Source organism: Mauremys mutica, chromosome 6, assembly GCF_020497125.1.
Source record: "Mauremys mutica isolate MM-2020 ecotype Southern chromosome 6, ASM2049712v1, whole genome shotgun sequence".
NCBI classification, from domain to species: Eukaryota; Metazoa; Chordata; order Testudines; family Geoemydidae; genus Mauremys; species Mauremys mutica.
The window spans coordinates 120,160,093-120,179,800 of record NC_059077.1 but is presented as its reverse complement, the minus strand read 5'-3'; the positions used below and the strand labels follow the sequence as shown (position 1 = coordinate 120,179,800).

Sequence of the window (19,708 nt, the reverse complement as noted above, 5' to 3'; positions counted from 1 at the left end):
TATTGGGGTGCCCTTTCCTATAGGTTAGTATATTAATGATTCCAATTTATTACCTTATGTCACCTTGTGCAATGGCACTCCTGTGGTGTGGAGATGTTTCTATCCTAAAATATCCAAATGCTGGTGTTTAGCTCATTCTCCTGTAGTTGCCTGGTGCTATGTACCAACTTCCCCCTTAAATGCTCTATTCCCAGGTCCCCAAAACTTGGGGGTGAGCATTGAGACGTTTATTGATGCCAAAGTTCATAGGCCTCAAGTCTTATGCTAACTGCCGAAGCCAGTGTCTTACAGGATGCAGGCCTGTAGGTTCCCCTTGAGTTACTGCTAAATAAAATAAATGCCAAAGCAGTGGTTCTCAAACTTTTGTGTACTGGTGACTCCTTTCATATAGTAAGCCTCTGAGTGTGACTCACCCCCCCCCTTATAAATTAAAACCACTTTTAATATATAACACCATTCTAAATGCTGGAGGAAAAGCGGGGTTTAGGGTGGAGGCTGACAGCTCGTGACCTCCTCTCTCCCCCATTTCCCCCCATGTTGAGAACCCTGTGCTAAAGCTAGCTCTGTCGGCTACACAAGACCGTTCTTTTAGAGTATTACTATTTTAATTGCAAGCTCAGCTGTAGTTCTGACACTACATTTTGTGGGTTTTATTTATTTTCCCCCTCTTCCCCTCATGTATCAATCAGTCCCTGACATCAAAGCTTTTTAACCAGGATCCTAGTGTCCTATTCGGAATCCCTTGAAGATCAAGGGAAACTTTTTTGGTGGTTCTTCACTAGCTGTGACTCCATGTGCTGGGATGATTGTTTTAAAAACAATTCAGTTTCATGGAGAACAACTTTAGAATACTATCTAAACAGGAGAATTCTCAAATGCGATGCTCAATAGGCAGAGAAGCAATGTCTTGGTGTTTGCAAATAAAATGGAAAAAGTGATGTAGCTATTCCATTCAGTAGCAAAGCAACATGACAATGTAGATTGTGTTCATGGCTAATGTGCATTTTTGTTGGAAGTTTTCTAGCTGAATTCCACATATGTATAATTGTTCTGACACTCCTAGTTTTGATGTAAGATGTAATGAAATGTTAGACTAGACAGTAAATACTATATGCTAAGCTATTGAATAGTGAAAATAACTAATTTAGCTACTTGGCAAACTTGAGAACCCCAATTCATACTTAATGTTACTGCATCTAGTGGTATGCTGAAATAGCTCTTTCAGAGGGAATTCCAGTTCTCCAGGCAGTAGTTAAAGTAGAAAGTAACTTCCTGACTGGAAATTGTGCATAGTGTGCAGCTAGTATGACACACATCTAGGGGAATGAGAACTGCTGGCTAGCATATCTATACTTAATGAACCTAAGGTAAGCCTAATCTCTCACCCCATCCTGGGAGGTTGGCAAGGACATACCTATCTTCCAGATGGGAAAACTGACACAACTCAATTTGCCTGAGGTCCTACATTGATTCAGTGACAACTGGAAAAGAACCAAGGTGTTCTGGCTGAAACCTTGGCCCATTGAATTCACTGGAAGTCTTGCCATTGATTTCAACTGGGCAGGGGTTTCGCTCTGTCTCTAGCCTCTGCTATAATCTCTAGACCACATTTCCAACTTACTTGCAGGAAGGAGGCAGAATAATAACAAGCACAACCTGATTCTGATCTCTACACCAGTGCAACTCCATTGCAGCCTATGGAATTAGTGGGGTGATCATACAGACCTGAAGAGTCCATAAGAAGTAGCTTGTCCTTCTTGCAAGAGAATGGGTGCTAAAAGTGTAACTTAAAGCAGTGTTTAACATGACTCTTAAATAGCAGCATTTTGACACATTCCTCTTGGTTTTAGTGGAAATATGATCAAATATCGGCAACATACCTCTTGCTTCAATCCAAGAAGGCTCATGGTAAGCCTGTCCGGCTATGGCTTCCCTCTCTAGCAGTAGAATACACTAGCATCACACCATCCGGAGAACTGAAGGTAAGTTGTAGGCCTCATGTACCATGTTAATGCAGTTTGCTTTTGCACTGCCTTCAAAAATAAGATGCCATTAAAAGGACTGTATAAAAATCTAAATTGCTCTGGTCTCATAACATGAAACATATATAATGAGGACATACTTTCAACTGCATTTTTGTCAGTTGAAATAAGCTAAGGCTGTCACTGAAAACTCTTATTTAGTCACTTCCCAGCTTTATAAAGAACAGCAGTTTCAGGCAGTTTCTGCCTAAGTTTCTCTTGGTACATTTATAAATCTGTAACAATGTAACTTCTTCCTGACCTAAAAACAGAGGGCACCAGTTCAGTGTTTGGGCACTGGTGTAATAGTCCTATGGGGAATGCCATGAGCAAGTGGGCAGTTGCACCCACCCACAGATTGGACTGGTGCCTTTATGTATCTGAGAGCCATTCAAAGTATGCAGTGCTAATTAGTGAAGCCCTTCATGTCCCAAGAAACCACCTCACTATGTTCTATTTCAGTCGTTGAAATAAACTGTTACAAATGGCCCTTAGATTTAAACGTCTAAAGTTGGCATGGAGTTTGAGTGACTATTTTAACTTAGATTGATTCTCTATTGATCTGACAGACTTTATCTTCAGGTAGCTGTCCAGGACCTTGTATAAAGGGTGATAGAAGGCTTTTAACTTGGAGTCTGACAGCTTGTATTCTGATAATTTAGGGCCATACCAAATTCACGACCATGAAAAGTGCATCACTGACCATGAAGTCTGGTCTCTTGCATGCTTTTACCCTATACTATATGGATTTCACAGGGGAAAGCAGCCTTTCTCAAATTGGGGGTTTTGACCCAAAAGGCAGTTGCAGAGGGTCACCAGGTTATTTTAGGATGGCAATACCATGACCCCTCTTACTTCAGAGCTAGGCACCTGGCCAACAGCCACTGTTCTCTGGCCACCCAGCTCAGAAGGTGGCACCCTCCCAGAAGCAGCACAGAAGCAAAGGGTGGCAATATCATACCATGACATCCTTTCTTCTGCACTGCTGCCTTTAGAGCTCAGCAGCTGGAGAGTGGCAACTGCTGACTGAGGGCCCAGCTCTGCAAACAGCGGCGCAGAAGTAAGGGTGGCAAAAGCATACCGTGCCATTCTTCTGTGCTGCTGCTGGCAGTGGCTCTTCAGAGCAGGGTTCCTGGCCAGCAGCCACTGCGCTCCAGCTCTGAAGGCAACACCGCTGCCAGCAGCTTTGCAGAAGTAAAGATAGCAGTGCCGCAACCCTCCCTACAATAACCTTGCAATTTCTCTCCCCTACCCCCCCAAGCTCCTTTTTGGGTCAGGTCTCCTACAATTACAACACCTGTGAAATTTCAGCTTTAAATAGCTGAAATCATGAAATTTACAACTTTTAAAATCCTATGACCTATTGGTCGATCTTGTGTCTAACTTCTGTGTCCACCAAACAAAGTGTATTTTAACTTCTTCCTGATCTCTTGTTACTGCCATTTGAAACTGCAGATTCCAAAGAGTTGTGTACTTGACTCCTTAAAGGTTAAACCTGCACTTCTGAAACTCAATTCACATGAACTCTTCCTGAGCAGTCAGTCCTACAGTTACTTATTTCATATATTTTAAAAACTCCTCTAAAAGACCATCCCAGTCTTGTGCTCTGCTTAAAGTCTCTGGGCCTGTTCTGTAATGCCCAACTCTAAATTGCTAACCCTATGTGCATGTACATACCATACCTGTGACCAGATAAGTCACTTTTTAACTTACTGTACATTAAAAATCACTAAATTCCCAGCTTGAGACAGGAATGGTGATTATAGTAGACATATAGGGTGGTGAAGAACTGGAATGGGTTACCTAGGGAGGTGGTGGAATCTCCTTCCTTAAAGGTTTTTAAGGTCAGGCTTGACAAAGCCATGGCTGGGATGACTTAGTTGGGTTTGGTCCTGCTTTGAGCAGGGGGTTGGACTAGATGACCTCCTGAGGTCCCTTCCAACCCTGAGATTCTATGATAAACTCCAGGGTAAAACATGCATCTATTCTAATAGTCAATTTTATATTAGGAAAACATCTCCAGATTGTTGGGGTGCACATGAAAAGGCATCGTGTCAAGAGCACAAAGCAAGAGGCAGTCTTTCTATACAATTGGGTGCAGCTGTTCCTCAAATATTGTGTTCAGGGCATCCCTTATTAAAACTGCATTGACAGCTACAAACAGGCTTGAGAGCAGGTGTCATGAAGAATAATGGAGTTAAATATGTATAGTGTGTTTTGCATGGTTATGCCCACCTATAACAGTTTGTCACTGAAAGGTATAAATTCCAAGTGTAAGATTCATTAGGATGAGGCAAGGGAGTGGGTTGACTCCAGAAGGCAACTTTCCTGACCATATCTATTACCCTGGAGACTTTTTTTGCCAGGATAAGTTATGGAAGCCTCATTGTTTGGGATATTTAAAAGTAGACTTGGCCAAACACCACCATTAACAATAAGAGCAAGCCATCAGAGATGAGCCAGATACCTCACATATCTTTTCTGTAACACAGCCCGTTAGTCCCAGTATGATGCACTTAACTTCTCGGTGCCTCTGCACCATAAGTGCTCTACAACATACCAGCTGAAGATCTGTTGGTGATCAGCCATTTCAGGATAGGCCTCTGACTGGAGCTTGACCTACTGTCTGTGAAAATAAGCTGGTAGGACTTCTTAATTTAGAGGGTTTTTTGGTCTGGTGTCAGTGGCTTGAACATAATCAACTGTTATGACAAGCAGCTTGTCATTCTTTTGGAAAACTTAACTAAATCATACCTGGAATGACAGTGCTCTTTACTAGTAATGCTTTTAAATTTGCCAACTGGAAATAGTTGTGGTGGTTTTTTAGTGACATATAGAAGCATTTCTGTAATGGAGTGAATTTTTCCTTGTCCGTCAGGTCCTGTTCAGCTATTTATGGAGTAATGGAACATAATTTCAATTACAGAATCTGGCTACTAAATTCTTGGCTGCTGTTAACAGGTGTCTGATAAGGTCTTTATAGTAATCATCTGTGGCACATCTGATCATATACCAGAAAGCTACACTTTGGCTTTCAACAGTAATGAAAAATCTGATCTTGGCAATATCCTTGACCACTGGCCAAAAGCCGTTTGTCTCCAGACAAAACATGATTCCTTTTTATAATGGCATCCTTTCCAGCTGAGGACTGATAGCAATAAAGTCAGCTTGCCATTTCATTGAGTGATACATAACAAAACAAGGTCTTCCAATGAGTTTCTGCAATCCACAAAGGGATATATTGAAAACCATCTCCTGTCCAGTCACTCTGGATTAGAAATTAAATATGTAGATTGTTACAAGACTTTTACCAGTATTTCAGTGGGGGGGAGGGTCCCTAAAGCTTGGAGCTAAACAAGTTCAGCAGGGGGTTGGAGAAAATGCAGTTCTTGGTTGACTGACTTTATTTTTAGGTTTAGTATCTAAACCTGACACTACTATGTGACACTAAAGGTTGTTCACACTTTGTAAAACTGGAATTTGACTTCTCCCTAACAAATGAAGGGAGAATTGATCATGGATCCTAAATATTTGATCTCTGACCATGAGGGCTATTTCTGCCCCTTTACTACAAAAAGCAGTGTAAGCATCTGACTTGCTGCAAAACTAAGGCAGGTCTACACTAGTGCTTACTTCAATATAACTTAAGTTGCTCAGGGGTGTGGAAAAGCCTGCCCCCCCCCCCAGCAATATAAGAACATGTTACACCAATCTAAGCACTGGTGTAGACAGCAATATGTCACCAGGAGACCCGCTCCCAGGCTCAGGGAGGTGGAGTAATTATGCCAACAGGAGAGCTCTCTCCCATTGGCATAGTCCGCGCTATCAGCGTAGACCTGCCTTGAGTAGCATAGCATATGCCACTAGCTAAACCGAAGGTAGCCTAGCAGGAAAGTCCCCGGGAGAAAACAAATGCAGGCACTCTTTAAAAGATGCGGGCCATGACATTACTACACCAATGGCAACAACTAAGGCTGCAGCGGACAGAAACATGGAAGCAAACTCTTCCTGACTTCTGGCAGTTTGAAGGAGCACATACAATTGGCAGAAAATCCTGTATGATTTGACATCAGTTGAAACCATCTCATTTCCATCAGAAAGTGAAGGTTTTTGCTGATGCACTTAGCTTTAAATGGTTGACTTCTCATAACTCTTTGTTCCAAGGTATCATACATAATATGGCTTTAACCAGCTGTTTCCCATATTCCTTCACTATATTTCCTTTTTGGTTTGTATATATTTTGCATCTCCTCATGGGGCCACTTTTGTAGTGTTAGCTAGTGTGGCAGCAAATTAAGGAGCTTGCATGTAGAAATCAATGGCAGGTATTGCATTTTTCTGCACTTGATGCATAGGCTCCTTGTGTTTAATAGTGCTTTCAGTATAATGTCACATCTACTGATGTTGCTTATTAAAATTTTCACTGCAGACTTAGCCCTCCAAACATGATTTTTAGATGACCAGTGACCTGAATGAGAACTTCCCGTGAGATACTGCCCATAACTAGAAACTCTAAAGAGCAACAGTATAACTATTAAAACTAACTCTAAAAGTAATGAAGATCTTTTCTGATGAAAGTTTTCACTTAATGTCTCATTGGAATCTCCTTTTTCTTTTTAAACAGTCTAAAAAGAATCTGACCTACGAAGATGTGGAAGACTGTAGGGAAATCCCCTGTGCATTTGGATCCATGGAATTTTCAGATGATGCGCTTTATGAGGAATCTCCATTTGCAGGCTTTGCTCTATATACGCCCAAAACAAAGCAGGTGCTTGAAGAATTACAATGATTTCCTAAAACAGTTGCTCTTAATTCAAGAGAATCTGTCTCTTTGACTTTTTTTTTTTAATGCACACTGCATTTATGTTTAAGTATCAATGCTTAGTGCTGCATAAGATAGTCCCTGGTCAGAAGATCTTACAAATTAAGACAGAGCCAAGAGCCTTTTGGTTGTCAGATGGCTATTACCATAAACTGTAAACCTTTTTCCTAGCTTGTGGGTCCTCATTTACTTGGATGAGGAGATGCAGGGGACCTGATGCTCACCTTGTGTGTAGAAGTGGGGAAAGATGCAAAGGGGATGGTGAGGCTGATGTTATTGGCAGTGAGGATGTGCCCAAAGACCGGACGGGGGAGCAGCCATGGTCTCAGCCACCCCCCCCCCCCCCGCTTAAGTTAGTGGAAGCGCCTCTAATGAGGACACACACCACTGATAATAGGAGGATAGTGTGGACATCAACCACTGCAGTGGTTGTAAGTAGACTTAACATAAATAGACTTAACTACTTTGTGGATGGGTTGAAGAGAAGTGATCTGGGATTGGGAGACTAGTATGAGAAGCTGAAAGAACTAAGGAGGATTAGGGCACAGGGTAGAAAGGGCTTAAGTTTTTGTTCAGGGAGAGAATAAGTAGTGACTTAGATGTGTGGGCCCAGAGGAAGAAGTCTGGAGCACTGGGCTGCATGTGAAGCTATGTTGACCTGACCCTTGTAATATATACTGTGTATGGCCAGTATACTGGCAATAGTTAACTTTTGTCCAGAGTTAATTCACCATCATTCTCTCTTACTTAATCAAATTTCTTGTAGCATTCAACGCATCAGACACCATTGGATAGTGTAGAATTTACACCACCTCCATCTCCAGTGGCAAGAAGAGCAGCATCAAAGAAAAGTGAAAACAAAGAGAATTCTGACTTGGCATTGACTATCAAGAATGAAGAGCCGTTTGTGCTTCCTGCACCAAAGACTCCTCTTAGTAAGAACCAGAAGGAGAAGAGGATGCAAACCACACCAAATCAAGCACTTCCCTCCACAGGTGTGTCTTACTCTAGACTTCCATTAGCTATGTATGCGTGATGCTTAGGGTTTGTATAGCTGAAAATGTTCTACTCTAGCTAAAACTTATACCTACAAGAGTTCCTGGATGGCTTATTCCATTTTGTGATCCTAGACTATACAATACTCACCAGCCCACTCCCCTTGCTGTAAGAGGTTAGACCACACTACACAGAGGTAATGCATCTTAGTGCTACTGTTAGTTTATTATGAGCTGCTGTACATGTCCCTTCTCGTCGCTGCAGGATTGTGCATACTTTTTGAATGTACTTGGACACATAGCAATTAGCTGAAGAGTTTCCACTGTGTATACTCACAACTGACTGGCACATCACAACTTAGTTAATAGAGTGTGAAATGCAATCTCCCTTCCCTTCTTTGTTGCCTCAGGATAACTGTTTTTAATGGAGATAGGAGTATTTCCAATAAGTCCTCTGCCTGGGCTTCAAATCACTCCTTTTGGGTTACAAAAATACATGAGTTTCCTTCCTTCCCCCCCCATTTAGTCTCCCTTTCAGATTCTTATGCACTAGCAAATATCAGCATGTGAAATCCAAACATTGCAATGAAGACATTTCATACACTAGACTAGTCAACAATTTAAAAGCTCCGTTCTTTCTGGAGTTGTACTCCTCCTAGGGCTTTCTTCAAATCAGTCTTCCCAAAGCTTTCCACCCCAACTAGTCTACAGATCATTCCAATGGGATAATGGGAGCAAACGACCTAACATGGGTTAAGATGTAGCTTTATAACTTAACAAGTTATAAGATGGGATTGCCTGTGAGCTGGGAACTGGCCTCTCACCCAGGAGGTCCCTTTCAGTTTCCTATTACATCCATACAAATTATAGATCTTGCAGCCATCCTGCCTTCCTCTTCAACCTACTAGAAATGTTTGCATTTTTGCCTGTTGATGCTGTACAAATTGTTTGCAAAGATAAAAAATGAGACTCCCTTTGTAGTAGGTGTAACAAAGTATTTAAAACAGGTGAATGTGCTGCTCCATATTGTGCAAGGGGATACAATTCAGAAACACCTTGTAGCACTCTCTACAGGCTTTCAAGGATTTCCAGTTGGCAAAGAATCTTGACTCAGTGCTCAAGCAGAACATCCTTGTTTTAACAGTATTTCAGACCTTAATTTTATACTGACTTGATTGTACCCTAACGGCAAGAGTGATGCATAGTAACTAATCTGTATATGGTTTACTTTTGGCTGCACTTTCTGTGGAAACATAAGTGGCAGACATAAGCTCTAGAAAAAGAACCAGGGTGATTCTGCTAACCTGAAACCAAAATGTTAAGGCAAAAGTGGTTCTCCCCGCCCCCCGCAGAAATTGAAAATACTTCTATTTTAGAAAAAGGAAATACACTCCATTATAAAGACTGAAGCTGATATAGATACTTAATGCAGTGCATGGCATTGTGCCATATTTATAATGCTTGACCTCAAAAGTTAAAGATAGTTTCCCACAATTCTATGTGTATGTATAACAAAGTAGCCTTTACCTGATTAAAGTTTGAGGATTCACTAATGCACCATATACTTATTTAAATTATTTTGATTATGGCAAGTTTAGGCCTTATCACAGGTTGCCATAAATTCAAATTTTGATTTTAAACAGCTGTATTTTTAAATTTTAAATATTTGTTTAACTTTTTTCACCCTGTCCAGAACAATCTGAAGAGGTGGCCATAATGCAGTTTCTGGATGGAAGCTGTTCAGGCTTTTTCTGGTTAAAGTTTACTGGTACTTTGTGTCTGAGCTTATAGTGCCCCATAGCAAGAGCTAGGGGTCCAGCATCTGTCCCAGTTACATGGCAATGGTAGCAGAGCACCCACCCAACTGCAGAACTTGGACCCCTGTAGTAGCCCTGTAGAAATCACTCACTTCTGCCCAGTCTGACACTCAGCTGGGCACAGCAGGGATATTGGTGATCAGGACCACCACAGGGAGGGAAGGGAACTGATCAGCTGTTGGCTCTAGGAAGGGGCTTGCTCTCCTCCCCTTGTCCCCAAACTGAAAATGGAAAGGAAAGTAAGAATCCATGCAGTCTCTCATCCCTGAAGGAAAACGGGACCTGGGCAGGGTGGTTGCAGTTCCTCTTTCCTGCTAAACCAAACCTGCATTCACCTGCACACAGGATCTAACCTTCTGAAGTAAGGTCTCCTGATTTCTGCTGTGTATCTGGCTCCATTTCTGTAGCAAGCTGGAACGTATTTCAAACATTGAAATAGGGTTTACTTAATTGATTTCTAATTCCCTTATTTACTGGTTAATTTAAAGAACTATTTGAATGCATCTCTGCATTTCCATTTCAGGACGTGTGCTCTGCAGAACTCTATGGGAAGAGTAGACTGAGTGCAACTCTTAAATGACCTAGAGATACTCCTGTTGAAGGAATGGGATATGCAATTCAGCCAAAGGGAATCCACTGAGTTGAATTGAACTTAAATGTTTCTTGCCCCCAGTGCATTGGATTTGGAGCTACATACAGTGTGGCTCTACTTTGAAGAGAAGCGACGTATATTGCTTTAATCAGCAGATCACCCTGTATTTTAGAATAACCCTGTTTTCTTAGAGAAATGTTTGCTCCTGTTGGCTTGGCTGGGCTGCTGTTGCCTAATGAATAGGACTCTTACCAAAATCTCAGGGAGGCAACTGTTATGCAACCCACTGCCTTCCATGGGGTCAAAGTTGGCCTGCATAACTTATCACTGGCAGTAATGTGTGATGGAGGGAAACCTGGCTTCAGCCTTGGTGCCTGGGCTGAATTTGCAGAGCTGTCTCCGTAGGATTAAAGGCAACACTATAGTTGACATTTAGCTTTATCTATAATGGGGCGGGGATAAGGGAACAGAAGCATTAACAGCTTGGATTTCAAAACGAAATTGAAGTACAAGACTGTACTGAAAGCACTTGAATTTGCACACTTTGGCTGTGAAAAGTATCAAACAGGAAATTTAACTAGACAAATGGCTGTCTCGCCACAAATGCTGATTAGACTCTATGCCAGGCACATTAGTGGTAATCTTGAATGATAGAACTGACAGTCCTAGAATACCAAACCCCATGGAGAAATGCAAAAGCACTCTTGAGGCAGGGGAAGGGACTCTGGGGGAGAGTGTATGAACTGGCATCTATGTAACTGATGTCTGGTCTTGGTGTCTACAAACTGTAATCCTCAGCCGGTGGGTACTTTAAATATTTGTGCCCATTTTACAGATGGGGAATGGAGGAGGTGACTTGCAAAAGGCTATACATTGAGTCACTGGCAGAGTTGGGACCAGAAGCTAGTTTTATCCAACTCTCATCCTGTATTCTAACAAATAAACTATACTGCTTCCCCGAAGTCTGAGCAATTCTTAGTGCCCTGGAGAAATGCCTCACTCAGTCTCTATCTTGAATATAATAGGGTAATGGTGCCATATGATTCTTATTTAAAAACACATTTTACGGTATTCTGTATGTTACGGAGATGTTAAGGTGGGGACTAGGAAGAATTGGTTTAAAATGACTGCAGCAAGGAATTTTCATGATCAAAAATCTTTTCTTTGGAAAAAAATGTTCCCATTTGGATTGGGTTCCTCTTTTTCAACAGAGAGAAGTCAGTGCACTAAAGACACCCCAGTTAAGAAACCCACAAGTCCAGCAAGTACAAGTGAAATGGCTGCAGCAGTCATTAGCCCAGAAAGACGGTAAGTATCTAGTTATTCATACCTATTGCTGATTTTAGAACTGGACTACCTTAATCCTTGTATAGACTAGGAAGGCTTGTTACAACAGCACCTACTCTTTCATTGTCTTGGTTTAAAAATAAAATAAACTCCTTAAACCCCTTTCCTACACAGTACAAAATATTAAATGCAGAAAAGTTTAAAATTACACACCTCAGTAGTCTTGGACATTTCCTATTTTCCATAATTACAAATTCACCCTTATTCCACTTCCCCAGAGGGCAGCTGTTTTCTATACACAAGTTTGTTTAAATCCCAAATGAATATTGAATGATAATTCTCATAGCATCCTTTTAGTCTCAGTTTAGCTATAATGTATTCCACTTGTCTTTCTAAATACAGAGCTGGGGTCTGGTAATACTTTAGCGATGTATCTGAAATGACTGACTTCCAGCTACTGAGAAAATGGAAGGCTGCTTTTTTTTTTTTTTAAATCTCTTAATGTGACAGGTGTCGCTCAGTAGACATGGATCTTAATCAAGTTCACGCGGATAGTGGCCAAAAGAAGAAAAGAGCCAAAATGTTTGGAAGTCTGGAAAGAGGCCTGGATAAAATGATCACAATGCTTACACCAGGCAAAAGGAAAGGATCCACAAGAGATGGCCCAAGGAAATTGAAGGTAAGATTGCTAGGATATCTCCTTTATTTAAAGGAGATGGATTCTTATTGGGAAAGTCAATAATGTCTCCACATCACTGTTTCTAACTTCAGTTGTCTGAATTGTGTCTTTTCTGCCTCTACAATAAAGGGCAGGTGCCTTTGTGGTATTGCACCAAATCTACAAAAGCCCCACTTATTGCCAGTTGGTTATCTATGAGAATCACTGCAGTCTGCTTCCCTTCCAGCTGATCCAGACACGTCATATAGGGGATGCAGCTGCAGTCAGACTCCTACTGATCCTGCTCAAAATTCATTCTTGCCAGCAAAGTGTCAGGGTAGCACTAGTGACCAAAACCTCAAGCTGGTATAAATGCAGCATCTTGATGTAAAAGCCTTGATATGAGTGGCCCTTTCTGAAAGTAGCTTATGACAGCTCAGTGAAATCTGATCTCTGTCTAAGCTATTTGAATCCTTGAGGGGAGAGCTTCACCTTGAGTGGTGATGGAGGTAATTAAGACTCTAGTCACCTGTCATTGTTCAGAATCAAGAGACTTTGGACTTGGACTTAATGAACTGAGAGGGGAGGGATAGCTCAGTGGTTTGAGTATTGGCCTGCTAAACCCAGGGTTGTGAATTCAATCCTTGAGGGGGGCCATTTAGGGAACTGGGGTAAAAATCTGGGGATTAGTCCTGCTATGAGCAGCGGGTTGGACTAGATGACCTCCTGAGGTCCCTTCCAACCCTAATAGCCTATGATTCCCTAGGCTACAGAAGGGTTTCTAGTGCTTTAGGGCACTATAGAAATCAAATGTCATGGGAAGTGTACGTTTTAAATCTTATCCCCAACTAATGTATCAAAAGTTCATTAGGGGTCAGACTGCTTACATATTGCCTATGAGTCCAAATGAAGAGCCTGCCACCAACATACTCAGAGTTGCTTGTCTGATTTTCAGTCCTCTCAAACTCTTGATATTGGCAGCCTGTCTGGTTCTTTGTTTCCTGCTTGGACACCAGTAAGTGAGGTTGGAGACTAGAGAAATGTTAAACTATACATCTCAAAAATGCTGTTGGGATGCCTCTTGGGCTCTTAAGACCCAGAGGTATTTAATCATAGAATCTCAGGGTTGGAAGGGACCTCAGGAGGTCATCTAGTCCAACCCCCTGCTCAAAGCAGGGCATATGCATGCTTAATACTCTTTCCATGAGAGCTCATACCAAAAATGGGTAGTAGGGCTTGCAGTATACACTACCATTAAAGCACTAATATAGTATCACCTATGTTAAAAGTAAACTAAAGGACAAATGTGGCTGAATTCTACCAAACTACCATAATGCCAATAAATTTCAGTGGTGCAGTACTGGACACCTTGAGTGTATTAAACAATGAGTTGTACAAAACATTTAAAGTGTGTTCTTGCTGCTGCTTCAGAAAATTCTGCAGCTTATAATACACCAGAAATTTCATATGAGCAGAGCATGGAGAAAAACAGTCTTGATCAATAACTCTAGAAGTGGCGAGGCTTTTTCTGAGGCCTAAAACAAGTCTAATCAAATAAGAGATGTATGTCTTTAGCTGGCTAGCTACTACTTGAGGCGCCTGCTGACTAAAAGCTGCTTATTGTCAAGAAAATGGAACGTAAGAATAGCTATACTAGGTCAGACTGAAGGTCTGTCTAGCCCAGTATCCTGTCTTCCGACAGTGACCAGTGCCAGGTGCTTCAGAGAATGAATAAAATGGGCAAAGCGAGTGATCGATCCCCTATCATCCACTTCCAGCATCTGGTAATTCTGAGGTTTAGGGACACCCAGAGCATGGGGTTGCATCCCTGACTATCTTGGTTAATGGCCATTGATGGACCTGTCCTCCATTAACTTAGCTAAGAATCCAGTTATAGTTTTGGCCTTCACAACACCCCCTGGCAGAGAGTTCCATAGGTTGACACTGCATTGTGTGAAGAAATACTTCCTTATGTTAAACCTGATGCCTATTAACCCAAGAACCAGGGTCACCTAATAAAATTATGTGAAGGAGTATATAACTCTCTCTCCACACCAGTCACTATTTTATAGACATTGATGATATCCCCTTAGTCATCTCTGCCAAACTGAACAGTCCATCTTTTAATCTCTCCTCATGTGGAAGTTGTTCTATAGCCTTAATCATTTTTATTTTTATTTTTTATTGTTGCCCACCTGCTAACTGTAAAAGCTGGTTATTGTCAAGAAAATTGAGCTCAAGAATTGCTGGCACTGGGGTTAATGCAGTGCTATCACCACACTGCAGTCTAGAAAGCTTTTGCCAAATGGCACTGGTAATATTGTCAGTCAGCCTCTGACAAGTCCAGCACATATTGGGCTATGAGCCGACCCATCTGATAGGAGTCCGGACTGCACTAGGAATACAGAAACTTGGGCACTAGCAGACAAGTGTCTGTGACAAGTCTGTGCTCCAAATGCTTCTGCTGTTGATTCAGTTTCTCAGGCCTGCGGTACCTGCAAAACTGCTAGTGAACTTTGCTTTGGAGTAGAGCAATGCAAGATACTCCATTTTAAACTTCCTGGAGAAGCTCTGGTAGTGAGCTAGGATTAGATTAGAGCATCTCTAGGCCTCCCAGTTCTGACTAATTTCCAGTTGCTTCTTGGAAATCTAAAAGTCCTCTGTCAAGATCTACTTTTAGGACATAAACAAGGCACTTGTACAGCCACCTTACAGTTGGTAGGAATCATACTGCATGCAGTGTACCCAGCTTCCATGTCTAACGTGTGGCTATAGGAGCCTTTCGAAAAGGGATATCATGTATATAGCCACAAGTCCCTTATGTACAGTGGTAAAACATGTAAGCTAAAATGGCTCCAATACTCCAAGGGTGAATTTCTGTGTTGTGCTGCTTAGAGGCATAGTACACAACTTGCAGCCCAGGGGAAGGGTCCTATGGTGGCTTTAAGCCACGCTTTTTTCCTTCCTCCTTCCCAGTCTTAGGTTGCTCTGGGATTGAAGAGTCCCACCCCTGCCAAGGTGACTTGGGTCCCAAATGTTGTCTAAGTTACAGCAGTTTCACAGGGTTGTCCTATGGGCTACAGCACTACTCCAGATCCCTGCAGTGCTTCAGGCTGTGGCCATTCCCTTGACAGGCCACCTACACCAGGACTTGCAATGAAGTTTTCTTAGGACAACCTTAGGCCTGTCCTCCATGGTCCCTGTACCAGGGAATCCTCCCTGGCCATATACAGGGTTTTTTGGGCCTCTCTGCCTTTTGATCCAGTGTAAAAGGGCCGGAGCAGAGATGAAGATTTCTCCCTTTGTCCCTGATACCAGGGAGAGTTGATTTTTCTCCAACGCTGAAGCTTGTCCATCTTGTAACAAGGGCTGACCCTGAGGCACTGTTGGAACTAAGAATTCCTTGTTGCCGTTGCTTAGTTTGATTTTCTTCAAGTGTCCCTATGGATGCTCCCTTCAGGTGCACATGCACATCTCAAGCCCCTGATCAAAATTTTCCATTAGTAGTGTCCATTCAGCCTGCGCATGTGCTCTGCTACGTCATGCCACACACCAGGGGTACCTAGGGCCCCATCCCAGCACCGCTGACCAGGCCATTAAAAGTCCCATCGGCAGTGCTGCCCAGCTAGGCAGGCCAGTTCCTACCTGTTCCAACACTGCGCTGTGCCCCAGAAGTGGCCAACAGCAGGTCTGGCTCCTAGGTAGGGAGGCCACGGGTCTCCATGCGCTGCCCCCATCCCGAGCACTGGCTCTGCACTCCCATTAGCTGGGAATTTGGTCAAATGGGAGCTGGGGCGGGGTGGGCAGCGCCTGCAGGCGAGAGCCTTGTGGAACTGCTAGCGTTCCTCTGCCTAGGAGCTGAGCCTGCTGCCACCCACTCTCAGGGTGCAGCGTGGGCCGTGCTGCCAGGACAGGCAGGAAGCCAGCCTTAGCACCCCCTCCTCACTGCTGCCCAAGGTAAGCCTGCTTCCAATCCCTAGCCCTGAGTCCCCAAACCCAGAGCCCCTTCCTGCATCCCAAACCCCTCATCCCTGGCCCCATCCCAGAGCCTTGGACCCCCGCCCCCACACGCCTGTCCCAGCCCTTATCCCCCCCCTCAACCCACAGCCCTCACTCCCACACCCCAACCCTCTGCCCCAGCCCTAAGCCCTCCTACACCCCTCATCCCCAGCTCCGTTGGGTCACCGGCATCAACAGTTTTCTTCAACTGGGTCGCTAGAATTTTTTTTTTTTTTTTAAACCACTGGTATAGAGCATATGCACAGGCCAAATGTATGCTGCTAACAGGAAAACCTCCTCCGTTCAAGGGCTTGTGGCACGAGACACCCCTCGAACCACAGTTACTGTGCAAGGGGAGTAACCTCTTAAGACATCCATTGCCACAGAACCTCTGGTGTTCGGTGTAAATTGTAAAAACAAGTTTGTCTTTCTGATTGAGCTTATTATGCTTTTTTTCAGGCTCATTACAATGTGACCACAACTAAACTACTGAATCCAGACCACCTATTGAATGAAATAATTACCATCCTCCCAAAGAAACATGTTGACTATGTACAGAAGGGGTAAGTTAAAGTGTCAGGCAAAACTCATTGCAGTTTGTCTTTGCCCAAGTTTCCGGTTCTCTAGTTTTGCTAAAGCAAAGCATTCAACTCTCTCTCTCGACCCCCTCACACTGCCGCTTGTTAGACATTGTACCTCCTATTAGACCACATGAGACACATCCATGTGGTAAATATTGCCTATCTGATGCAAAGCAAATGTATCCTAAAGTTCCTTAACTCTCACATACGAATGTGAATAGTCAGTCTCCTGTGCTGATCTGTCATGCATGTTGTAGCAACTTATTTAAAGAAGCTGAGCAAACTGAGCTAATCCCATCTCTTGTGATTTCATTGACAGCAAAGACTCATTCTGATACTACCCTGTTAGCACTAAACTGCCTTATCTTGGCAATCATGATGGAGATCATTGTGACCTTCATATAATACCACTTAAAATACTATAAATCCTAGCTGACACAATGTGAGCCTTGCTACCTGTCCGTACAGGGCTAGCCATTGAATAGATGTGTTTAACTTGCAGGATCTGGTGGCTAGGGAGTGCGTGCAGTCTGGGCTCTATTCCTGGTTCTGCTGCTAACTGACACTCGTCAAGACTGAATGTGTCTATACTGAAATTTCCTAGTGTGTAAAATGGGGACCATAACTCGGGTTGATGCTACGCTTTGTTTATGAAATGCTCTTCCCTTCTGAAGGGAAGGCATTTAAAAAGATCAGCCTCCTCGTACAAGTGTCCAACTTCTTGTTCCAGGAAGATGCATTTAGCAGCATTAAAGTGACAAACTTCTGTGACCCTAGTGATTCAAAGATCAGCGCTTGGTCTTTCACTCCTCCAACTGGCACGAGGTGATCTGTAGTTGGCCCTGTGCAGTGCTGCATCTGCAGAGAGCAGGATGGCTCAATTTCTCTTCATCTGGAAGATGGCTGCAGTCTGAGCCTGATGCAGGAGGCTAGGTGCAGCCTCACAAGAGGGATGTGGCTGTCATATCTGCAGAAGATAGCCTGACTAGAGAAAAATATTAACTCTGTCCCCACGCTTTCTATTCTTTGCCATAGACCTCAGTTCCCAGGAGAGGCAGGCAGCAGTTCTTGTGGCTAGGGAGACCTTGTGCTCTGCATTAGCATTTGCAGACAAGGTATCCTTTTACAAAAGGGAACTAGCTTTCATTTCACCTAACCTTGTTTCAGCTGTTTGCTCCCACTGCTGAATCTCACTGTGATACTTGGTGTGGGAAGTGTTAATTGTACCCACTTAACCTTTCATGTTGCCAACCTCCTGATGAGTATTAAAACAACTCCATGACTATTCTATTTCTTCTTGCCTTGTCTATGCAGCTATACCCTGAAGTGTCAAACGCAGTCAGATTTTGGCAAAGTGACGATGCAATTTGAGCTAGAAGTGTGCCAGCTTAGTAAACCTGAAGTAGTGGGTATCAGGAGGCAACGGCTTAAAGGCGATGCGTGGGTCTACAAGAGACTAGTGGAAGATATCCTCTCTAGCTGCAAGATGTAACTGATATCATATTCATATCCTAAATAAGGGTGCTTTTACACTGCTTCACACTAATTGAACAGTTTTTAGAATTAAAAAAAACATCTGTTTTTAAATACACTAATTTGTGAATAAATGTGACAAACTTATCTGTCCTTGTCTTTTAATCATATATCTTTGTCTGTTTCATATGGGTGTGAACTTTCAACTGTTTGTATTCTGCAAGTGTAATTTCTTTCTGAAATAAACATTTTATAAATATAGTAAGCTGGGCTTCTCTCTTGGGCATAAAATTAAGGGTTCAACTAAGAGTTGTTAATTTTCTAATACCAAAAATAATCTTTACAATGTCTTATCAGTTAAAGTACATGTTGGGCAGAAAACAATTCATTTACATAATTCTTTTCCTGTCTAAGTAGGATTTATTGAGATCGTTAACTGAGTCACAGCTGTGGTTACTAGTTAAACTGTATGCTCAATATGTTGAACAAAATAGGATTGACGTCAATAAATGTTAAGCCAACAATGCTAGGATTTAAACTAAAAATGTTATGTGGTTTAATCATATGGTAATTCATTACTAAGCCTTAATGAAGGTGAAGAATTGCGTGCATGCGTTCTGATCCTGGAGTGATAGCACTTCCCAACATAGCTCTAAGCTTTGGATTCCAGCAACTTCTCAATCCAAGCCATTCTGGAGGTATTCATCCCAGTGAGTGCAGAGGCAGGAACGGTAAGCAATTCAAACAGACAGTGAGGACATTGCTGGAGTCTTGATCTATGGATGCTATTACTATTGTTGCTGGATTGATCTATAAAACGTCAACCATGCACAGCTGGTTAAGCAAATCCACAGGAGGCTAAAGTTTTGGTAGCTGTTGTGGCTCAATAGTTACAAGATGGCAGAGTTGTGCTATTACAGACAAGGGGGGTGAGGCAGTACCTTTTATTGGACCAACTTCTGGGGGTGAGACAAGCGTTTGAGCTTACCCAGAACTCTTCAGGCAGATGTTGCCTTTACAGTGTGTTGTGTTAATCCATTGTTAAAGGGTGAACCGATTCTGTTACCCATCCCTGTGAAATACCCCATAGAATCCTGGTGATACAAGTAGACACTAATTTAAATCCAAAGAGCAGGGGCAAGGAAGAATGGATTTGTTGGGATTATCTTTCTCCAAATGTACACAGAGCAGTGCAAAGTACTCTGCTAAAATGTCTCTTGTAAAATACAGAAAAGTGACGGTAATGAAGCATTTTCAGTAACTTCCTCGGCAATGGAGAAAGCCACCATTCTGCATAGCCCTGCATATCTTACACAGTTGCAGCCTGACCTTGAGCCAATCAGACCTGGGAGAGGGAGAATATTACAACATAAGAGCTACTAGGTGTTCCTGGTGGAGGCAAGATCATATGGTTTCTACAGAGCTGTGTCAAAAATCTAGAACACTCCCACAGCCAAGAGTTC

At 42.6% G+C, this 19,708-nt stretch overlaps 1 protein-coding gene across 4 annotated transcripts in view; it reads left to right on the top strand.

Annotated features, from left to right (window-relative positions):
• Positions 1 to 18,714, top strand: part of MELK (maternal embryonic leucine zipper kinase) — a 35,136-nt gene extending 16,422 nt beyond the window's left edge. For 2 of the 4 annotated variants that reach the window (XM_045020078.1, XM_045020080.1), the window contains exons 12-18: positions 1,851 to 1,982; positions 6,646 to 6,789; positions 7,610 to 7,838; positions 11,459 to 11,555; positions 12,045 to 12,213; positions 16,651 to 16,754; positions 18,087 to 18,714. In XM_045020078.1, the coding sequence (XP_044876013.1) occupies positions 1,851 to 1,982; positions 6,646 to 6,789; positions 7,610 to 7,838; positions 11,459 to 11,555; positions 12,045 to 12,213; positions 16,651 to 16,754; positions 18,087 to 18,264 (1,053 nt within the window). In that variant the 3' untranslated portion in view covers positions 18,265 to 18,714. The remainder of the gene's footprint in view (positions 1 to 1,850; positions 1,983 to 6,645; positions 6,790 to 7,609; positions 7,839 to 11,458; positions 11,556 to 12,044; positions 12,214 to 16,650; positions 16,755 to 18,086) is intronic. The other 2 variants (XM_045020077.1, XM_045020081.1) reach the window with 2 other exon arrangements.
• Positions 18,715 to 19,708: the final 994 nt, after the last annotated feature.